We start from the raw sequence: 19,043 nt of genomic DNA on the forward strand, positions 1-19,043 counted from the left end.
AATTCTGTCTTGCTGAAAAGCCTGTAACATGCTTTGGCATTTTTAAAAGCACAAAAAACCCTCCTAAATAAGGGGGAAAGTTCTATTAACCCGTATTGAAGAAATATTATGGATTCACTCAATCCCAAAATAGTCTGCACGCTTCAAAACTCAAAGCCGTTCCCTCAGACTTTTATTTATGATGGAAACCTGCACATGCTTTTTTTAGTGCTGAATTGGCTTGTTTGTGGAATTGTTTTAAAATGGGGATAATCTTCAGGAGAAAAAGTGTCCTACGAATGATTTAAAAATTAAATACATCTTACAACACCAAACACCAAGAAGAGTAGTCATAGAATCATAGGGCTGGAAAGGACCTTTGAGGCCTTCTAGTCCCGCCCGCTACCCAAGACATGAATCCTGGTTTAATAATAATAATGCACCTCATATATTGTAATATTGTAGAGGTAGTCCTTGACATAGTTCATTTAATGTCTGTTCAATGTTACAATAGTGCAGAAAAAAGTGACTTATGACTGGGTTTGTTTGTTTTTTGCACTTAATGACCATTGCAGTATCCCCATGGTCATATGATCAAAATTTGGATGCTTGGCAACTGGTTCATATTTATAATAGTTGCCATGTCCTGGGATCATATGATCAGCTTTTGCAAATTTCTGACAAGCAAAGTCAATGGAGAAACCAAATTCACTTAACAATTGTGTTACTAATTTAACAACTACAATGATTCATTTAACAATGGTGACAAGATCATAAAATGGGGCAAAGCTCACTTAACAAATGCCTCCCTTAACGACATACATTTTTGGCCCAAATGTGGTTTTGAGTCGAGGACTACCTGTATATATATACACAGACTCAACATTAACCGCTCCAAACTCGATTGCAGAAAGTACGACTTCAGCAACAGAGTGGTCAATGTCTGGAATGCTCTGACTCTGTTGTTACATCCTCTAACCCCCACTCCTTTAACCTCAAACTAACCACTATTGACCTCGCCCCATTCCTAAGAGGTTTGTAAGGGCCGTGCATAAGTGCACAATCGTGCCTCCCGTCCCTGTCCTATTGTCTCCCATTTATTCATACTTATTTCCTGTATATTCTTACTCACGCTTATACTTAAACCTATTATCTTGTAAGCCATTGACAAATCAGATAGATAAATAAATAAATAAATAAATAAATAAATATTGTAATAGAAATATGATATAAAACAGATTATTATTAAGACTCTATAATATAGTCCTCCTTCAAGAAGACGTAGAGCTGTTGAGGCGCTTAGGTTTAACAGATTACCGTACAGTAGTTTCCGATTAATTAGGATTTAGAATCATGTGGCGTTAACCTTACACACCCTTCTGCCTACGGAGGGGCATCTTTTGCCTGTTTCGGGCTACCTTCCGCGCGCGCCGCTCTACCCAATCACAGTCCTCCCTGGGAGGAGACTGAGGGCGTGTCTCAATGCTTAAGCAAAAAGCTGACGCTTCTTAACAGCGGGCACCGATGCGAGGAGGGCCTTCGGTTATGCTAATAATAGAACGCTATAGTTTTCTCCCGGACAGTTGATAGGCTCTCAAAATAGAATAGGTGTGGTTTGCATCTCTACATCCTATAGTATTACGCAACGCAGAGAATCCTGGTTTGGACAGCCGTGCGTACCGAACTGCGGTGCAGGGATTATGCAAACGAGACGAGGGGCAGTGGGCGCGGCTTGCATAAGAAGATGCAAATACAGAAGGGCAGGGCGCGTTGCCTGCGAGAACCGCGGGCAAAGGCGGCGGGCGAAGCCGGCATCTATTATATTAATGAGATCGGTGGGCGGGGCAGAATTGTGAGCTCAGGCTGCAGAGAGGAAAAGGAGCGGGGGGAAACCTAAAGAAGAGTCCCCGCCTGCAGCGGCCCCATCAGCAACGGCAGAAGCAGGAGGAAGCAGAGCTAGAAGGATGCAGTACCCGGGTAATAGCTGACCCTGGGGGGAAGCTCGGCCATGGCTTTCCTGGGGGAGCCCGGCTCCTGGACTGGGCCAGCTCCCCCTCATTTGCAATTCAACCGCTTCGTGCTAACGGGCTACCGGCCGGCTAGCTCCGGGTCCGGCTGTCTCCGCAGCCTCTTCTACTTGCACAACGAGCTGGGCAACATCTATACCCACGGTGAGATGCGGCAGATTCTCCTCCGACCCCATGCGTGCTTCCTCTACCTTCTCACCCTCTCCGCTTCCGGACTCCGATGCCCTCCGATCTCCGTTCCCTCCCTGCAAGGCCCTCCCCGCGATTGCCCTGGCCGCTACCCGCGCTTCTGCCCATCCAGAGAACTCGGGAGTTGCGTGTGGCATCCGGAGGCTTCCCCGCCCGTCCCGCAGTTTTAGCCGGCCCCGTGTCCTTGCGTGGCTCCTGTATTTCACAGGATGAGAAAATAAGTGGCAGCAGTGATTTCCGGACGCTGGCCATCCCACAGAGCCGGTATCCCGATCTCACTCTTCTAGGGCCTGGATATCCCACCCGTAAAAGACTTGGAACCAACCCCTTTTGCTTTTTCCCGCCCTAAATCTATAGTTCAGGCCAGTTAAATATTGAAATATTGAAGCTCACTATACTGCAACCCAGTGCAGTATAGTAGTAATACCCATGGAATCAGTAGTCTGCTGGAAGCTTTCCTGCACAGCATCTTCAGACACAAAACAACCCCAATTGCCAGACAGCCCTCCTTCAGAAGTTGAGGTACCTGCTTCTTCTTTGCATACAGATATTTTTATCTAGACTTTTTCAACTTTGGATTATGCCCCCTTTCCCCTGGCTGACTAGTGAGGGATTACTCCTACAAAATGGCAAAGAATGCAAGTTTGCCAGACTTGCGGCAAAGTTGTGCAGGGAAGCGTGGCCATAGAGTGGTTTGATTGTAGCAGTGCCTTGCCTTCTCCCAGCAAGTTTGCTATGGGAGCCTTAGTTTGGATTCCATGGACTTCAGTGAGCAAACATCTGAGAGGGACCAAGCTTGTACTTGTATGCTTAAGAACTTGGGTTCAATCCTTGGCATCTTTTTGTGGATTCATTATAGGCTCTTGTGCCTTCTTGACCCTTGGTCTGTGGCATTTTAGTATGCATCCTGTCCTGGACTTAATTCTGTAGTTTGCATCCCTGACGAATGAGCCTGTGAGGATTTAAATTTGCTAAACCACAATTCTGATTAATGACAGGAGTTATACTTAAGGAGTATTTAGAGGTTGCAGTATGCCCATTTATCAAAAAGTGAATAGAAATGGGTTGCTTTAGAATTCCCTTAGATTCAAGGAAGCAAAGAAAGCGACTAGTCCTCATCATTTCCCCCCTATACTACATAGCTATGTGAATAATTTTGTGACATGTTGATGATATTGAAGCAAACTTGGCCTGGCTATGCTCAGAAAGTCAGATAAATAAATAAAGACTGCCAATGAAAAATTCTGACTTTGCAAAACATGACATATATTCAATAGTCTGCACTACTTTGCAATCTGATGTAAGCAAAAAATACTGCAATTAAAATCCATGGAGAGGGAAAGAATGCAAATGGAAATAGGTTTTATTTCATTTATTTCAAATTGATGAAGCAGATCTACTATACGGAACTCTCCTTCTGGTTCTTCACTTGAGTAGAGACTGTTTCTACCCTTCTAGCAGGATAGTTTGTATCACTTTCCTGTACTTGCTGCCAAGTTGCAATCATAAAAGCAGGCATCTTTGTGAACATATATTTGTGTTGATAGATCACAAATTAAGGAAATCTGTTTTGGACTGTCGATTGGAAGAAAAATAGGCATAAGTATCTAAAACATTCTTTCTCCTTTGAGAATTCAAAGGATATTGTGATAAAAGTTTCATTAATTCTTACAACATCTTTGTAAACTAGTTTCATCCCCACATCCCTGATGTTTATGAAAACTCTGTGGTGAGTATTGGCTGTGGTGATATTTGAAGTGTTGCTCATATTTTAGTTGTTCTATTGCATTAATTTACTGTTGAAGAAAAAACATGGTTTATAACATATAATTTATCCTAGGGCTTTCTCGTGCTGAAGTCTTTGCTGTGTTCAAGGAAACACAGGTACCTGTTCCTGAAAGTATATATTGTACTATAAAGCCTTTATTTTATGAACCAATTGGGAAGAGGGTGTCTGTTTGAATGTATGTAACTACATAACTACATGAATTATACATATTTTAATGTAATTTATGTAACACACACACACACACTTTATGCAGAATGATTCACCAGAGAGGACTTCACTGTTTAAGGAAGCAACATATATTCAGATTTTGTTTGCTGCGCCCAAAGAACACTGAATGGAATGGTATGTTTTACTCTTTCATTTTTAAAAAGGTTCTAATGTTAGAAAGAAAACCATGCAGGTAGAAAAGTCTACAGCTAATTCTGTAAAAACTAAAATCAATGTACCGTATCTTAAAAGATTTGTGTAAGCTATTTTTAGTTGTATTCTCATATTATCCTCAAATATTTGGCCCTTCTTACTACAAAAGTTGTAGTATGTCGGTGCAATTTCAAAATCTAGCTTTTCACTTGAGCATGTAAAGAAATAATACCTGTATTCCTAATGGATGCAGCCACCATCCTTTAGGAATTGTTTGGGGATCCTGTATATGTGATTTTGCTTTCCGTTATGGAAAAGAGGCAGACTTTCAATATACCACATTTATACAGGGCAGTATTTAAGCTGTTGGAATTGTGAGATTGGGTTCTAGTCATCTTCAAAAATAAGCGTTCTCCAGATCACCTAAAATCAATCATTTTCTCTCAGCCCAATCTATTTCCCCTAGTCTGTAGTGAGAAACATTGGATGTTTGCATACCTACCCTAAATTTATTGGGAAAAGGCAGAGAGTTAGATATATTTGTTAGACAGAAATCTAATCAATGAATAAAATAAAATAAACAAATTAAGACAGGTGCCTTCAAGAACTGAACTTCTGCAGTCTTCTTTAAACAGCAGCCAGTAAGTTAAGATATACAGGAAACAAATGCCTTTTTGTTGTTTCATTATTTCCTGTGAGAAAATGAGAAGAGCTGTGTTTCTGCTCTGGCAAGTGCATTAGTTTGGAATAATAAAGGAGCGAAAAGGGAATAAGACTGGTTGTAACAAATTGTCTTAGGATCTTTCAAATTTCCTTTTGCTACTGTTCTTGTAATTCGATGAGGCCAGCCCTTCCTGACCTCTTATGCCTAACCAACCAAGGTGCTCAGGGAAGTTGTGCAAAGCTGCTGCTTATTGTTGCTCCTTATGGGGAAAGAATGAAGTAGAATGTTTCCTTTCTTAAACAGTTTTCTTGTGCAAATAGCTTTCCCCATTCTGGCTCCCTTTCAACACGGAAACTGTAGTTCCTTTGTCCTCCTCACCCTACCAGATCACTTGGAGCAAAACAGTATTTCGCAACTTCAGAAGATTTAAGGTGGGTGGACTTCAATTCTGGGATTTCAAGTCCATGCATCATAAAGTTGCTGAGGTTGAGATACATTGATTTAGACAATGCTACTTTGGGAAAAGTTGGCTTAGAGGTTCTCCATCTTTGTAAGGATAGTATGGGTTCATTCGTTAGTTGAATTAATTGAGAGTTATTTTTCATGGATTAAGAGATGTTTGTCTTCTGTGGTCACCTCAATTCCTCTTAGGTGTTTTACAAGATTGGGATTGCAAAAGCTTCCCATCTACTTGTGTCAAAGAAATCAAGAATGTAATAGGAACTTTTCCACCTTACAAAATATACTAAGAGGCATAAACATTTGTGAGCTGCAATACATACTTTAAAATGTGTGTTCTGCCAAGCTCCCGATTTTATGGCCACCTTAGACTAACCAGCTCTCCTTCTATCATATCTATAGCATAGATGGTGCATATTATTTTGCACCAAGCAAGAATCTGTGGGTTGAGACTGAATCCTCCCTGAAACTCTTCCAAAGTGTTCCTTTCTTCCCTATGTACACTTTATTTAAATGGACCTATTTCAATTTACTCGAGTCCATGCTATCCTCCCCACTAATCCCAAAGTGCTTTTTCTAGTATATCTTGGTCATCAGAAATGTTCAACAAACCAGAATGTAGGAAGCTGGTCAGCCTGCAGTCTTTTGGAAAAATGGCATATCAATTGTCTAAAAGCATCCTCCTTGAATAGTAAGCTTTTCCTTGATGTTCCTGAGCTGGTCAAAAAGAGCATCATAATGACAAAGAGCATTGTTCTCAGTCCATTGATGTCAAATGAGGGCAAGGAAGAAGAACAGAGGAGCAGTTGTAGTTGCCTAAGCATGTTGAATGGCATTAGTAGAAACACAGCAGAAAGCATTTGCTGGCTAGATAACTTTGAACAATAAATGGTAGCAACTTCCGAAGTTCTCAGAAAACACCCTGGGCAGTGTCCTCTGGAGCAGTATTTCTCAACCTTACCTGCTTTAAGAGGGATGAACTTCAACACCGGGGACTTCTGGGAGTTGAAGTCCATCCCTCTTAAAGCAGCTAAGGTTGAGAAACACTGTTCTGGAGATATGGAGCCCTGAGGGTGTTGCTGCATGTTTTTTTAATGAATCACTGTCCCACAGAGAAGACAGGCATTTAGTTTTCTTCCCTCTAATAAGAAAAAAAACCTGTCCTGGCTTAGCGCATTAGAGTCCATGTTCCTAAATGGAGATACTTCCTTCTACATTGTTTCTTTGTCAAGGTAATGCCAGCCCATCTGCTAAGGAATCTGTGTATATTGCAAAGGATTCTGGGAAGGGGGAATATCTCAGGCATGCTGGATAAGGGTGGATGTGCAGCCTTCTCATCTGGCTTATTCCATCCTTTAGAAACAATTTGCATCTCCGTATTGCTTGGGGAATGGCCTAAATTTTAGAATTTTAGCCAGCATGGCCAACAGGAGCCTGAAAGTTCTGGGAGTTGTAGTCCCTCACGAGTGGATGGTTTCAAGTTAGAAAAGATGATCCTAAAGGGGGTGGGGGGGAGGAGAGATAGGAAGGAGCAATGGCAATGCTAAGGTAGAAATCCAGTAACTGGAAGTTAATTGCAGCAACATCTTTTGAAAATCTAGTTCTTCCAGCAAAAAGCTAAGGTTCAGATAGATCCCTGAGCCATGACAGCTGTTGAGTCAAGTGGAACTAAGAATCTGTGTTTGCATGCTTGCCTATACTCACTTCCCAGGAAAATTGACTTATGGATGCTATTATTTTAGCGTTACAAGGGTGGAGATCTCCAGGAAATGGCCTGTATCAGATGCTTGGAGTTGGTTTGGCAGTGTCACTTCTTAGGGTTGTGGCCCAAGAATGCAAAAGGAAGAAACAAGGGTGCGGTAAAAACAGGATTCAGGTTAAGTGTTGATCTGATCTAGCCTTCTTTTTCTAGTGATGACTAACCCAAATCTCCTGAGAAGCTTAGAAGTAGAACATGTAAATGTTATTCATCTATTATTTGTCCTTCAGTGATTATCTCAGCTACGCTGCCTTTGCATGTGGGGGACTTTTGCTTGATTTTGACCAGCACTGTGCCCTGCACAACTGTAATTTCGGGGTTAAAGAATATCATCTGTTTGATGCTTTATAAAGCCACTGGCAGTTGGAATAAGCCATGCTATTCTTAGATCATTGTGGTTTATTTTGATTTAGTTTTTTCCCCTCCTATGCTGCACTATAGATCCTACCCAAGGAGCAAATTGGACTAGATGACCTCTGGACCGTTCTTGTTCCAGTTATCAAGTTTCCTAATTGGCTTGTTGTGCAGCTCAATATATAGGAGTTTAATCTGTCCTAGGAGAGCTTTCTCCTAGTTCAGTCTAGCTTAGTGTTTATCTCTTGTAGAATTGAGGAGTCCTGCTGGGAGGTGAGAAGGAATTGTGGTTTATAGATATAGAAAGGCCTGATTTTGAATTGGAGAAGAAATCGTTTAAATAGTCCATATTCTTTACCCAATACTGAAGGATAAGGCAGGATTTGATTACCATATTTGATCTGCAAAAATCCCATTGAGCAGATTACAGCAAAGAGACAGCACTTCCTGTATCACTTTACTCTTGTCTAAAGGTCATTCTAATTTCTACAGGTCATATACTGTATGATAGCCATGACAGGTGTCATATGCTGCAGACTCTTCAGCAAAGAGGCATAGATACTCTTCTTGTTTTGCTAAAAGTTTTAAGTTCTACGATTTGTGAAACAAAGGACTGTGGCACAGGTAAGGATCAGGGAGTATGTGTGTGTGGCAGATGTGACTTCTATATTATGAAGTTAGTTATATAATATACCCCAGTAACCACCTTAACAGGTAGCTCTTCCAGAAAATCCAGAGCCCAAAATGCCAGATCATGTTTTGCACATTAAAATGCCCAAAATTAATCCTTTGCTTCTTTAGGCGGGAACAGCAAAATCTCTGGTCAAACTACAGGACGATTGCTTATCTTGGGCTCTGTTTGGATGAGTGGGCTATGTCCCAGAACTCCACAGGCAGTGCGTTGGCTTGGGGACATGAAAGGCAGCCTATACCATTGTTAAGAATTCTGGAAATGGAAATGCACACATCTGGAGACATCAAATTTGGAAAGATTGATGTAAAGATTCTATAGAGCAAGGTGGCTGCAGGATCTAATTCTGTAAACCTTCATCTATCTCAGAGGTGGGGAACTATGGTCCCTTTATGACTTGTGGACTTCAATTTCCAGAATTCCTGAACCAGCCATGCTGGTGCTGATCTATCATACTAATCATGTCAGTTTTTTAATGAGTTCATGCTGTTTTTTGAAGTCCGAGATCAGAGGCTGGATGTGCCTCATGATCTGATGAGTCCACGCTTGGAGAAATTAAGTGATATTGTGTGGCCATGAGGTAGGAGGAGGAATTGACCTGGACTTCCCCCTCTCTTAAATGCTACACGTGGCTAAAAGAAGATTGTATGTACTACTCATCCTTCCTTCCTATTGGCTTGGATGATTCTATCTAAATAGGGTAAGAGAACCAACATATACATTGCAGTCTGCTGCAATTCTTAATTCTTTGCAGAGCGAAGAAAATTTGACTCTCCTTTGACAGATAGAGAACTGAGGCAGATGGCTTGGGATTCAGCTAAGATTTTATGAAGGTGGGAGTGGAAAACCTGAATTCATTATTATTTAGAAGTTTTATCAAAAAAACTGCTTTTTGATGGCTCACAAACATTTGAAAAATACCCCGATTGAAAAAGATGGATTCACTAAGCCTAGAAAATTAAATAATACATTCTAAGAACAAATACAGTAAATGGGTCAACAGTAGCTAAAAAAAAAAAAGATCAATATTAATGGCTGTTTAAGGCTGAAGAGAACAGGATAAACTGCGCCTGATATCTGAAAGGTGATTGTGCCAGGCAAATATGCTTACAAATGGAGTTTCATAATTGTGTTGCTGTCACAGAGAAGGCCTTCTCACGAAAAGTTACTCACTGGCTACCAGAAATAGGAGACTGCAAAAAGCAGACTCTAAATTATCTTATTCCGTGTAACCAAAATTCTGCAATTTGCCTGGGACAGTGGGTCTTCAGAGTTGGCAGGAGCTGCTTGAAAAAAGAGAGTGGAGGGAGAAGACATCCATTTCTATTTGGAGCCCAGTGTAGAGATCTTGGTTCATAATAAGATGTTTAGGGTGCTCCAGATCTGTTGCATTGGAATTCCCTTACAAATTAAGAGAATTGTGGTTTTGGAGGACACCAGTCTGGGGTTAGCTAAAACCATCGATATATTTATTCAGTGTAGATTTTGTGCAATATCCTTTTAAAAAAAAAAATTAAATTGGGGACAGAGAATCCTTTTTTCTTACCCCCACCCCTTTCAGCTTGCAGAAACAGCTCATCAGATTACATTATCAAGACTCTAAATCTTTTGAGAACCCCAAATTATGACAATTATTTTCAATTCTTTCTGACTTTGAAACCATAATTACTCTTAACTTTGTCCTGCCACATGGAAGGTTTAACACTAAGCCTGCACTCTTTTCCTGAGCTCATCTTTAAATATTCCACAGATATGAAACAATTATCCACCTTCTATTTATCTTCCTATCTCTTTCTTTCCAAATAGCTAATGGTGATCCTATTATAGGCTCAGTTCTTTTCTCTCTTCCTCCCTCCTGCTTCTTTCCAGCCAGAGGACCCATGTCACAGGTCCCGTGGGAAGGAAGATACATCCTATCCCATAGATACGCTGAAATAGTAGTTTCTGAACTGAGTGGTTTACACTTTAGCAGCTGGCCGTCCAGGTGCAAGGAGAAGCCTATATGAACTCTTGCAAAGATATTTTGGGTGTTTAAGCACAAAATTGTTGGCCTTGCATAATGCCTTTTGCACGTGTTTATATAGGTACTGTATATGTACATGTGCATTTACACTCACACACAGCCCATTTATTGTTGCTTTCATTATTGACTCTTCTTTCTGCAGCTCCTTCAGTGAGAATCTAATCATCATCAGCTCGTAACAGAGTCCTGTGTATCCTACACATAGACCTGAGTTGCTCAGCCTCCATTCTAAACTATATTGTGGCACAGCCACAATGTTTTCCCTTACCTTTGGGAAATCTAATTTTGCTTACAAGTTCACTAGAGGAAAGATGGAAGTTTAACTCTATTCTAGTGCTCATGAGAGTGGTTAGCTTTCTGTTTAGCCGCAGAAGAGTTTTTTAAGTGACTTATGTATGCCTCATCTATCTCAGCAAGCATGGTCCTCTGTGCTGTATGTGTTACATATGTAAATGACAACCCATAGAAACAAGTGAGGTTTGTCTTCTTGTCAGGAAAAGATTTGGTGTAAAGAGCAAAGGGAAGGTGTATTGATTCATGAGAGAGGGTGATGGTGGGTGGAAAGCAGGGGAATCCTCCCCATCCCTCTTCCAGGTAATCTCAAATGGTATAGCATGGTGCAGCATATTTTCCCTTGCCCAAAACTGTATGGCTTGGGGAGTATCATTATTATTGATTAGTATTATATTGCCATGATGCCTCTGAATCCAAAGTCCCATCTGTGACGCAACCTTGAGAAAAGCAAGCAAAGTCAGGATGTGTGCAGTAAGAAAGAGAAATGTCAAGAGAGGCACTGAATTGAAAGATAAGATACAATTGGAAAACTCCAGTTAGCTTCCTTTTCTTGAGCCTGGAGATTGAATGGTGTTGAAGGCCACTTGCTTCCTAGCCTCTAACATTCTGTACAGTTCTTCAAGTTGTTAGATTTATTTATACCTTGTGCCCCTCAAGAAAGAGATCTTGCAGGAAAGCCTAATACACGATGACTTCCCAAGGCCATCACTGTGTTTTATGGTTAACTGTAGATTTGATCCTTGCCTCTCCCACATCTGGTACAGAACTGAAATTTAAGACTACAGCAAAGAGCTAGATCCTTCCCATTTAAGTGCACTGAATTTTGCATCCTCAGCCTAAATCTATGGTGTTAAGATATTCACATACAATTTCAACTATTATCCTGCACAGACCCACCCAATTTCTAAACCTAATTTCCCCACCCAATTTCTAAAAGCTATTTTCAGCTGCTTTCAAGTTTCTTAGCATCTTTTTGGATGCTTCAATTCAGGTGTTGATAGCTTTCTTCTCTAGGTTAGAAATCAAGTTCCTCAGTGGTTTGAGGGTAGGGATGTGAGAAAAATAACAGCAACTCGATATATTTTCTTCTAAAGTAAAAACAACCTCCTCCAGGAACAAAGTTGCTGCTTAGCTTGTTTAATTGGTTTGGCTGCATTTTGGAGGCATTTGCTACTGTACAGTTAGAGCTTGGTACCAAATTTCTGCTGTCAGCAAAATGTAGTTGCAATTTATCTGCTGACACACCATCCCTATTGTCCTTGAGGCTGTCATCCCATCCGAGGGAGTTTCTAGGGACCAGTGAGAACTAAGGTGAAAAAACACTTAGGCATCTCTTCATTAAAATACCTGGTATTTTCTTCAGTGGCTTGGTTATATGATCATCATTATTTATTTGATCCTTATACACAAAGTTTTAGATTCCAAGCCCATAATCCTCCCTATCAGTGGGAACATTCTTAAAGGCAGTGGAACCCATAGTTTGGAAGGAAGGTACAGGTAGTCTACAATTGAGGCAAACATTTCTGTTGCTAAGTGAAACATTTATTAAATAAGTTTTGCCCCATTTTATGACCTTCCTTTAACAGAGTTGTTAAGTGAATTACTGTGGCTAAGTTAGCAATGTGATTGTGAAGTAAATGTGACTTTCCCATTGACTTTGCTTGTCAGAAGGTTGTAAAAATGGATCACATGATCCTAGGACACTGCAACTGTCATAAATATGAGCCATTTGCCAAGTGACTAAATTTTGACCATGTGACCATGGGGATACTGCTATGGTCGTAAGTGTGGAAAATGGCCATAAGTCAACTTTTTTTTGGTGCCGTTATAACTTTGAATGATCACTAAATAAATTGTTGTAAGTTGAGGACTACCTGTACATGCTTTAGATGTAAAATATCCAAATTCCAGTATTTACGTCAGGCAGGAAAAGTTATGTCAAATTTCCTTAACCTAGAAGATATAGTTGCCTGTAGTTGTGATTGTCACAGAGATGTGCTGATTATGGGGGTTGTAGGAGAGCCACGGGTTGGGGAATTGTTAGCTTAGGCCAGTGGTTCTCAATCTTTTCTTCACCACAGGCCCAAGATTTAAATCATAACATTTCTTCAAACCCCTCTGATGACATTGCAGCCCTCCAGGGTTCTGTGGACCACAGGCTGAGAACCACTGGTTTAGGCAATGTTGAGGAATGCTTGGAATAAAACTTTGCCTGTCCTTTTCTGGATGGAGCTTTGGCCAGATTAAAAAGTGGAGTTTTCTCTTTGTGTAATCAAGATAAAGTAACCTGCTCTATCAAGAATGTTTGTTCTTGCTGAGCCTTTCATGATGGAAGTAGCACTCTTGGGATTTTTTAAGAGACTCAAGGTTTTCTTCCTAAATATTACTCTCCCCTTTGCTCCCTGCCTCTATCAATTTTAATTTAACTGAATTTTAAAATTAAATTTAAGATCATTTATTCTTTTGAATTTTTTATACTGCCTTTTAATTGAGTGACTATAAATTGCCTAGCGTTGCTTATAGCGAGATGGGCAGCATTAAGTTAAATAAATCAATTCCCACCGTTTTTTGTATTTTTATCTCCTGACTACTGCCCAGTGCTGTTGATATATGTCTGACAAAACTTAAAGAAGTCTCTCTCTCTCTCTCTCTCGCTCCTCCCTCCTCCTCTCCCTTCCTTTCTCTCTCTTTACAGGGGTTTGAATAATTTGGAAGGGGAGGAATGATTTATCAGTTAACAGTTTTTATAGTGTTGTTAAAGTCACAGAAATCCTGTTAACAAAACGTGTTTGGCCACAAGCTTTCTGCATGTGAGGCATGATGCCTCAATTTGTGACACTACCTCTAGTCTAGTGGCAGGCCTCCTGAGTTTTACTTGTTGACACCATCACTTGTAGAATCTTCTCTTGGGCCTGACACAGGTAGAATGGCTGGCCCTTAATGAACTTCAAGATGGGGGGAGAGGTGTTTATCATCTTCCTAATTGAGATCTGGCTTCAGGCAGCCTCAATTAACATAGTAATTGGGCTCAAGGAGACCTAATCTGTTTGTGTAAAGCTTCAACCGCTGGGGAAACAGGAGATGAGAAAAGGGAGGATAAGGTCAAGCTTAGACAGCAGGATGTGCAAATCAGAAATGGATTAAATTCATTGGATTTGGAGTGGAAAGGAAATCTACTCCAGATCATAGTAATAGGAACATACCATATTTTTTTCCCTCAGAATAAATTTTAGGAATCATCAGGGCTGGATGACAGATTACAACATATGATATCCTTGAGAGTGATGAGTTGGTATCAAACAAGTGTGAAGATTCCTTATATTTGTGAGTGTTTTTCTTTGAAGGAAAAAAAAAAAACACCAAAAAATGCCACGTTTTACTAGTTACACTGGACAGCAAAAAGCCCTATATGAACAGATCTGTCCTTATTGAGATAGGAAGATGCTATTCTGTAGGGTTCAAAGCCTCTACCAACAATTTAACTCGTGGACATTTGCACCTTAGTGCAAGTCAGTGCAGTGCATTAACTTCAGCAGCTATTCAGGTCCCAGCACTTGTTGATTGCAGGAAGGAATATGGGGAAGTGGTTTCAGAATGGGCAGGTTGTGTAAAATTCTGAACAGAGGGACATGAAGTAATGTAACGCCTGTATCTCTCTGCTTTGAGAGTTTAAAGAAAAGTAGACTGCATATGCCATTCTGATAGCACCTCTAGAGATCTTTCTCTGCAACCAATAAATGCCAGAACCTGGAGAGCTGGATAGCTAATGCACAGAGTAAATCCTCAACTTACAGCCATTTGTTTGGTAACCATTCAAAATTACAGTGGCACTGAAAAAAGGTGACTTATGATTGTTTTTCACTTACCATCCTTGCAACATCCCTGTGGTCACATGATCAAAATTCAGACACTTGGCAACTGGCATTTATTTATGACCGTTGCAGTACCCTGGGGTCATGTGTTCACTTTTTGTGACTTTCTGACTTTCTTCACTGGGGAACCAGATTCAGTTTAACCACTATTACTAACTTAACAACAGTGGCAAGAAAGGTTGTAAAATGAACCACAACTCACTTAACTGTTTTGGTTAGTAACAGAAATGTTAGGCTCAATTGTCATAAGTAGACAATTTATGGTGTCCCCTCTTCCCAAAAGGAGGTTTGGAAATCATGTAAAACCCCAGGCAGGGGTGGGATTCCACAGGTTCGGCCCGGTTCAGTCGAACTGGTAGCTCTGAGGATCATCTGTGAGCTAACTGGTTCATTCCAATGATCAGCTGTTGCTCCCCCCTTGCTCTGTTCTGACCTTTATTTCCTGGTTTAAGCTCAACTGCTTTGCGCGGCACAGTGGATTGCTGCACATCAGCTGTTTAACACAGAGAGATTGCAGGATAAGGTCAGTAGCAAACCCTCTGTGTGCGTGCAAAGCTCACTGAACTGGTTGTCACAGCGATTGAATCACACCCCTGCCCAAAGAGCTATGACAGTGTTTCTCAACATCAGCAAGTTTAAACTGCAAATCTGGCTGGGGGATTCTGGGAGTTGAAGTCCACGCATCTTAAATTTGCCGATGTTGAGAAACACTGAGATATAATGGTTGCATCTATACCTCTCTGCTCAGAGAACCTAAGAGCAGTTTTTAGTGTAGATTAAGTAGATCACAAACTTGGAGATCTGCAAGTGGATCTCTTCGTATTTGTGCTTTCTTCTGAGAAATCTCCAGTATATCATTCACAAAAACGACTGGGACACGGATGCCACTTCTTTCATCCCCCACCCTCTTTTTTTTTAGTGTTGCTGAAAGCTTCTTCACATGAAGTAAACAAGAAACCAATAAACCAGCTTCCTCCAGTCTGGTATTTTTCAAATATGTTGGAATTTCAACTCTCAGAATTCCCAACCTGCATGTAATCCCAATACATTAGGAAGCCACCAAGCTGTGGAAGGAATAGAAAACTCTACTAAAGCAAAAATTATCTCTTAAAAATAGGTTGAGTGTCCCTATACAAAAATGCTTTGGTGCAATTTCTAGGTTTATGAAATTTCTTTCATCGTTGCTTTGTGACAGCTGATGAACAAAAGATGCTACTTAGGCCAAAAACACATTATGGATGGAATAAGATGCAGGAAGTGCTGACAGGATTGCAAAAAGAGGCAGGGATCCTCTCTCAGTTTTCTTTCATCTTCTTTCAGGTATCCCTCTGCTGGGGTTTCTCTTCGTGCTGCCGCTGACCATTCCATGGGCTCGACTTTCAGAATCATGGCTAGGAGTCGTGCACTATTTGGCTTGCATTTTTCCACAACTGGGCAGCGTGCTTTACCATCTCTTCATGAATCATGAGGGAGGCCCTGCTGTTTACCATACCTTGCTCACCCTGGATATGTGTGGGGTTTGCATGGTCAACACTTTGGGTGAGTTAAAGTGCTCCCTTGTTATCCATGGATGGCTTACTGGATTGGAGCAGCAAAAAAGGGACAAAGTTGCAATCCGTGCTGAGAACACAGCAGGTGTGAAAACGATATTTTTTGAGCTGGGAGCAAGTTGCATAGAGGTTATATGAGCCAAATTGTGTTTTGGTACTTTGAGTACTGAAGAGCCAATCTTTATGTGATGGCAGAAGCCATCTTGGGTAAAAGCTCAGAATGAAGAAAATGTAAGAGGGTGTAAAATTGAGCAGTTTTGGTTATGTTTGGAAAAGAAATACTAATGCTGACAAAAGAAATTGCATTTAAAACAATGAAAAACATTGTCTGTGAATGATTCTTGCATTGTAAAGATTATTTGGGGAAAAGGGGACTTTCTATTGTTGTAAATACAAGACTGTTTGTTCTGAGAGAATCTGAAGGACAGCTGAAATATTTCAAGTGTTACATGTAGTCCTTGCTTCACAACTGTTTACAATAGACTTCAAAAAAAAGTTATGACCCATTATCAAATTTATGACTCCTGCACGCATTCTTCTGAGGTCATATGATCGCATTTTAGCCTCTTGGCAACCAAGCATTTGTGACTGGTTGCAATATCCCGCAGTCATGTGATCACGATTTGCAACTTTTTTTGCCATTTTCCAGCAGAAAACAGCAAACAATGCCCACTGCGTATGCTGGATTTGTTTAATGATCATGTGGTTCAACCAAGTGATTCACTTAACTTCTATATTGACTTGCTTTATAATTGCTATAAAAAGATTGTAAAATTGAATCTGATCACATGCCTTGATTTAGGCCACAATGACTTACAAAATTCCAGGCTCCATTGTGGTTGGAGACTACCTGTAGTGCCTGGACATGTAAGCTGATTGCCGTTGTTTTTATCCTTAATTTCTTGGTGGACTGACTGTCTCTTTCCACACAGGTGCTCTACCAATCATCTACTGCACGCTGGCCTGCTCCCCACTTGTTCGTTCTATTGCCCTGTTGGGCTACACAGGCTTGTCAAGCTATGGTATATTTTGTGCAGTGACTGCTCGTTCCAGTGTCCGGCGCTTACGAGCCTTTGCCTGGCAGGCTCTGTTCCGCTTCTTCTTCTTCTATTTGCGGTGGGTGGGATTAGGCACCGGCCATCCCACCTCTCTGCGTTCATACCTCATTATGGACGGTCTGGCCTTTCTTGGGGGCGTCATCAACATCTCACGAGTGCCTGAGCGCTGGAAGCCAGGCAGTTTTGACTATTGGTTCAACAGCCATCAGATTATGCACGTGCTGGTGGTGGTCAGTATACTCTATCTTCACTGGGGAGTAGTGGCTGATCTTCATTGGATTGCCAACTATGCCTGTCCAAAGGAATGACCACATCATGTTTGGATTCACCCCTTCCACAGAAAATCTGCTGACCGAGAAGTGGGTTATGTATAAGGTGTGAGCCACTAATCTCATAGTTCAAGGTCTTCTACAAGGGTTGAAGTACATAAGAAAGGACATCTTCTGGATGTGATTTATTTAAAAGAGGCTGCATTTTTTCCCTGTGGGGTTAATACAGTAGTTTCCTGTTGGTTGATTATTCATGGATCAGCTTGTCTAGGATTTATATACTTCTCAGTGTAAAGTAATGAATTTCCACTACTTGAAGTTCTTAGATCATTGTGCAGTTCCAAATTACAACAGGCAAACATAATTTGGTTAAAAACAATCTTTATCACTAGTAAGATAGAATCAGAGAAATAATCCACTAGTGAAAATTCCCATCCCATCCCCAACTCTTTTGTTTGCTGTAGGACTTTTTGTCATCAGAGCTGTTCTGGAGGTAGCTTTGATGATAGTAAGAACAAGATTAGTTGCTTCTTTTTTAATTTGCATTGAAAATGAAATGGGCACTGGGAAAAGAGAGGTGTCCTTAGTAGATGATGTTGGAGCTGCGTGCAACTTCTCTGCTTTTTAGAGGCAGTTACTTAAATACTTTTTATCCAGTGTCTTTGAGACACCATGCAATACTTTCTGATTTTTAAAAGGGCTTGTCAGAGACCAGAATATTAAACTCTGCTGCATAATTTGGTTTTTCTTTATCTGCCAGAAGGATAACCAGGGGTCTTGAAACTGGATTTGGATTTGAAGTTGGAAGAGTCCTGATTTCAATTTTGGGGTAATGTCATCAACTTTAGGGCCATGACTCTTTTGCAGCATACCTCAGTTTCCTGTCTCTCTCTTGGCAGTGTACAATGTTTATGGTCAGATTGGAATTCTTTTTTCTGCTACCACATTCCAATTTTACCCTGACCAGAGCAATGCTTTTCAAAGCTTTATAGTTTTGTATGAATTTGGAAGAACTTTCTACTACATTGATATGGCTGCTGCAATTGCAGTAATCAATAGGCAAGCACTGCTATCTTTCCCTTTGTTATTGTCGTGACATTAACTACAGCTTCTACATTTTGCTTCCCTTCTTTCAGTGGTTTCTTGAATTGATCCATTCTGAGGATTTTGCTTTTCAATTTGATCTGTTTTTGATACAAATAGAATCCTGAGATTGATTCTTCCTCTGAAGAATTAAGTTTTTAACTACTGGTCCATGGTCATAATTTTGGGGGGAAAGGGCAATTTTTGAGAACCTAATCAAAAGTGGCAGGTTGAGGATCAAAACAGCATTCTTGCAAACATTTTACAATCCCTTTGAAGTCTTTTGGCTTAAAATTAGGAACTGGGAGAGTTAGCATTTCTTTTAGGTGCTTAAATTTGGCTCATAGTCCTTAGTCTGCTGAACTATACTAGATCCTGATGCATGTAAGACTATTGTCTAAATAGAGGTAAAGTATGTGAGATCTTATAGGCCCTGATAATCTTCTACATCTGAACACTCAAATAATTGTGCATAATGCTACTTTCAATGTAAAAGGGATTTTCAAGTGGAATTTGTTTTAGTGTTTTATGGCAATCTTAAAATCATTTTTTTTTGTTTAGCCTCAAAATACACCTAAATCAAGCAACTCATTCACTATTTGGTAGCCCTTCATATTTTTCAT

General features: G+C 40.5%; 1 protein-coding gene across 2 annotated transcripts; it reads left to right on the forward strand.

Annotated features, from left to right (window-relative positions):
* Nucleotides 1-1,713: 1,713 nt before the first annotated feature.
* PAQR4 (progestin and adipoQ receptor family member 4) lies at nt 1,714-18,582 on the forward strand. 2 transcript variants are annotated; one of them, XM_026677568.2, is made up of 3 exons: nt 1,714-2,150; nt 15,781-15,999; nt 16,943-18,582. In XM_026677568.2, the coding sequence occupies exons 1-3, from the start codon at nt 1,988-1,990 to the stop codon at nt 17,374-17,376; spliced, it is 816 nt and encodes a 271-aa protein (XP_026533353.2). In that variant the 5' UTR covers nt 1,714-1,987; the 3' UTR covers nt 17,377-18,582. The 2 variants fall into 2 exon arrangements, with proteins under 2 accessions (XP_026533353.2, XP_026533355.1); XM_026677570.2 differs by having other exon boundaries at nt 1,838-1,956.
* The last annotated feature ends 461 nt before the right edge of the window (nt 18,583-19,043 follow it).

Source organism: Notechis scutatus, chromosome Z, assembly GCF_049901735.1.
Source record: "Notechis scutatus isolate UNSWTSFEM ecotype Mainland chromosome Z, rNotScu1.2, whole genome shotgun sequence".
Lineage (NCBI taxonomy): Eukaryota > Metazoa > Chordata > Lepidosauria > Squamata > Elapidae > Notechis > Notechis scutatus.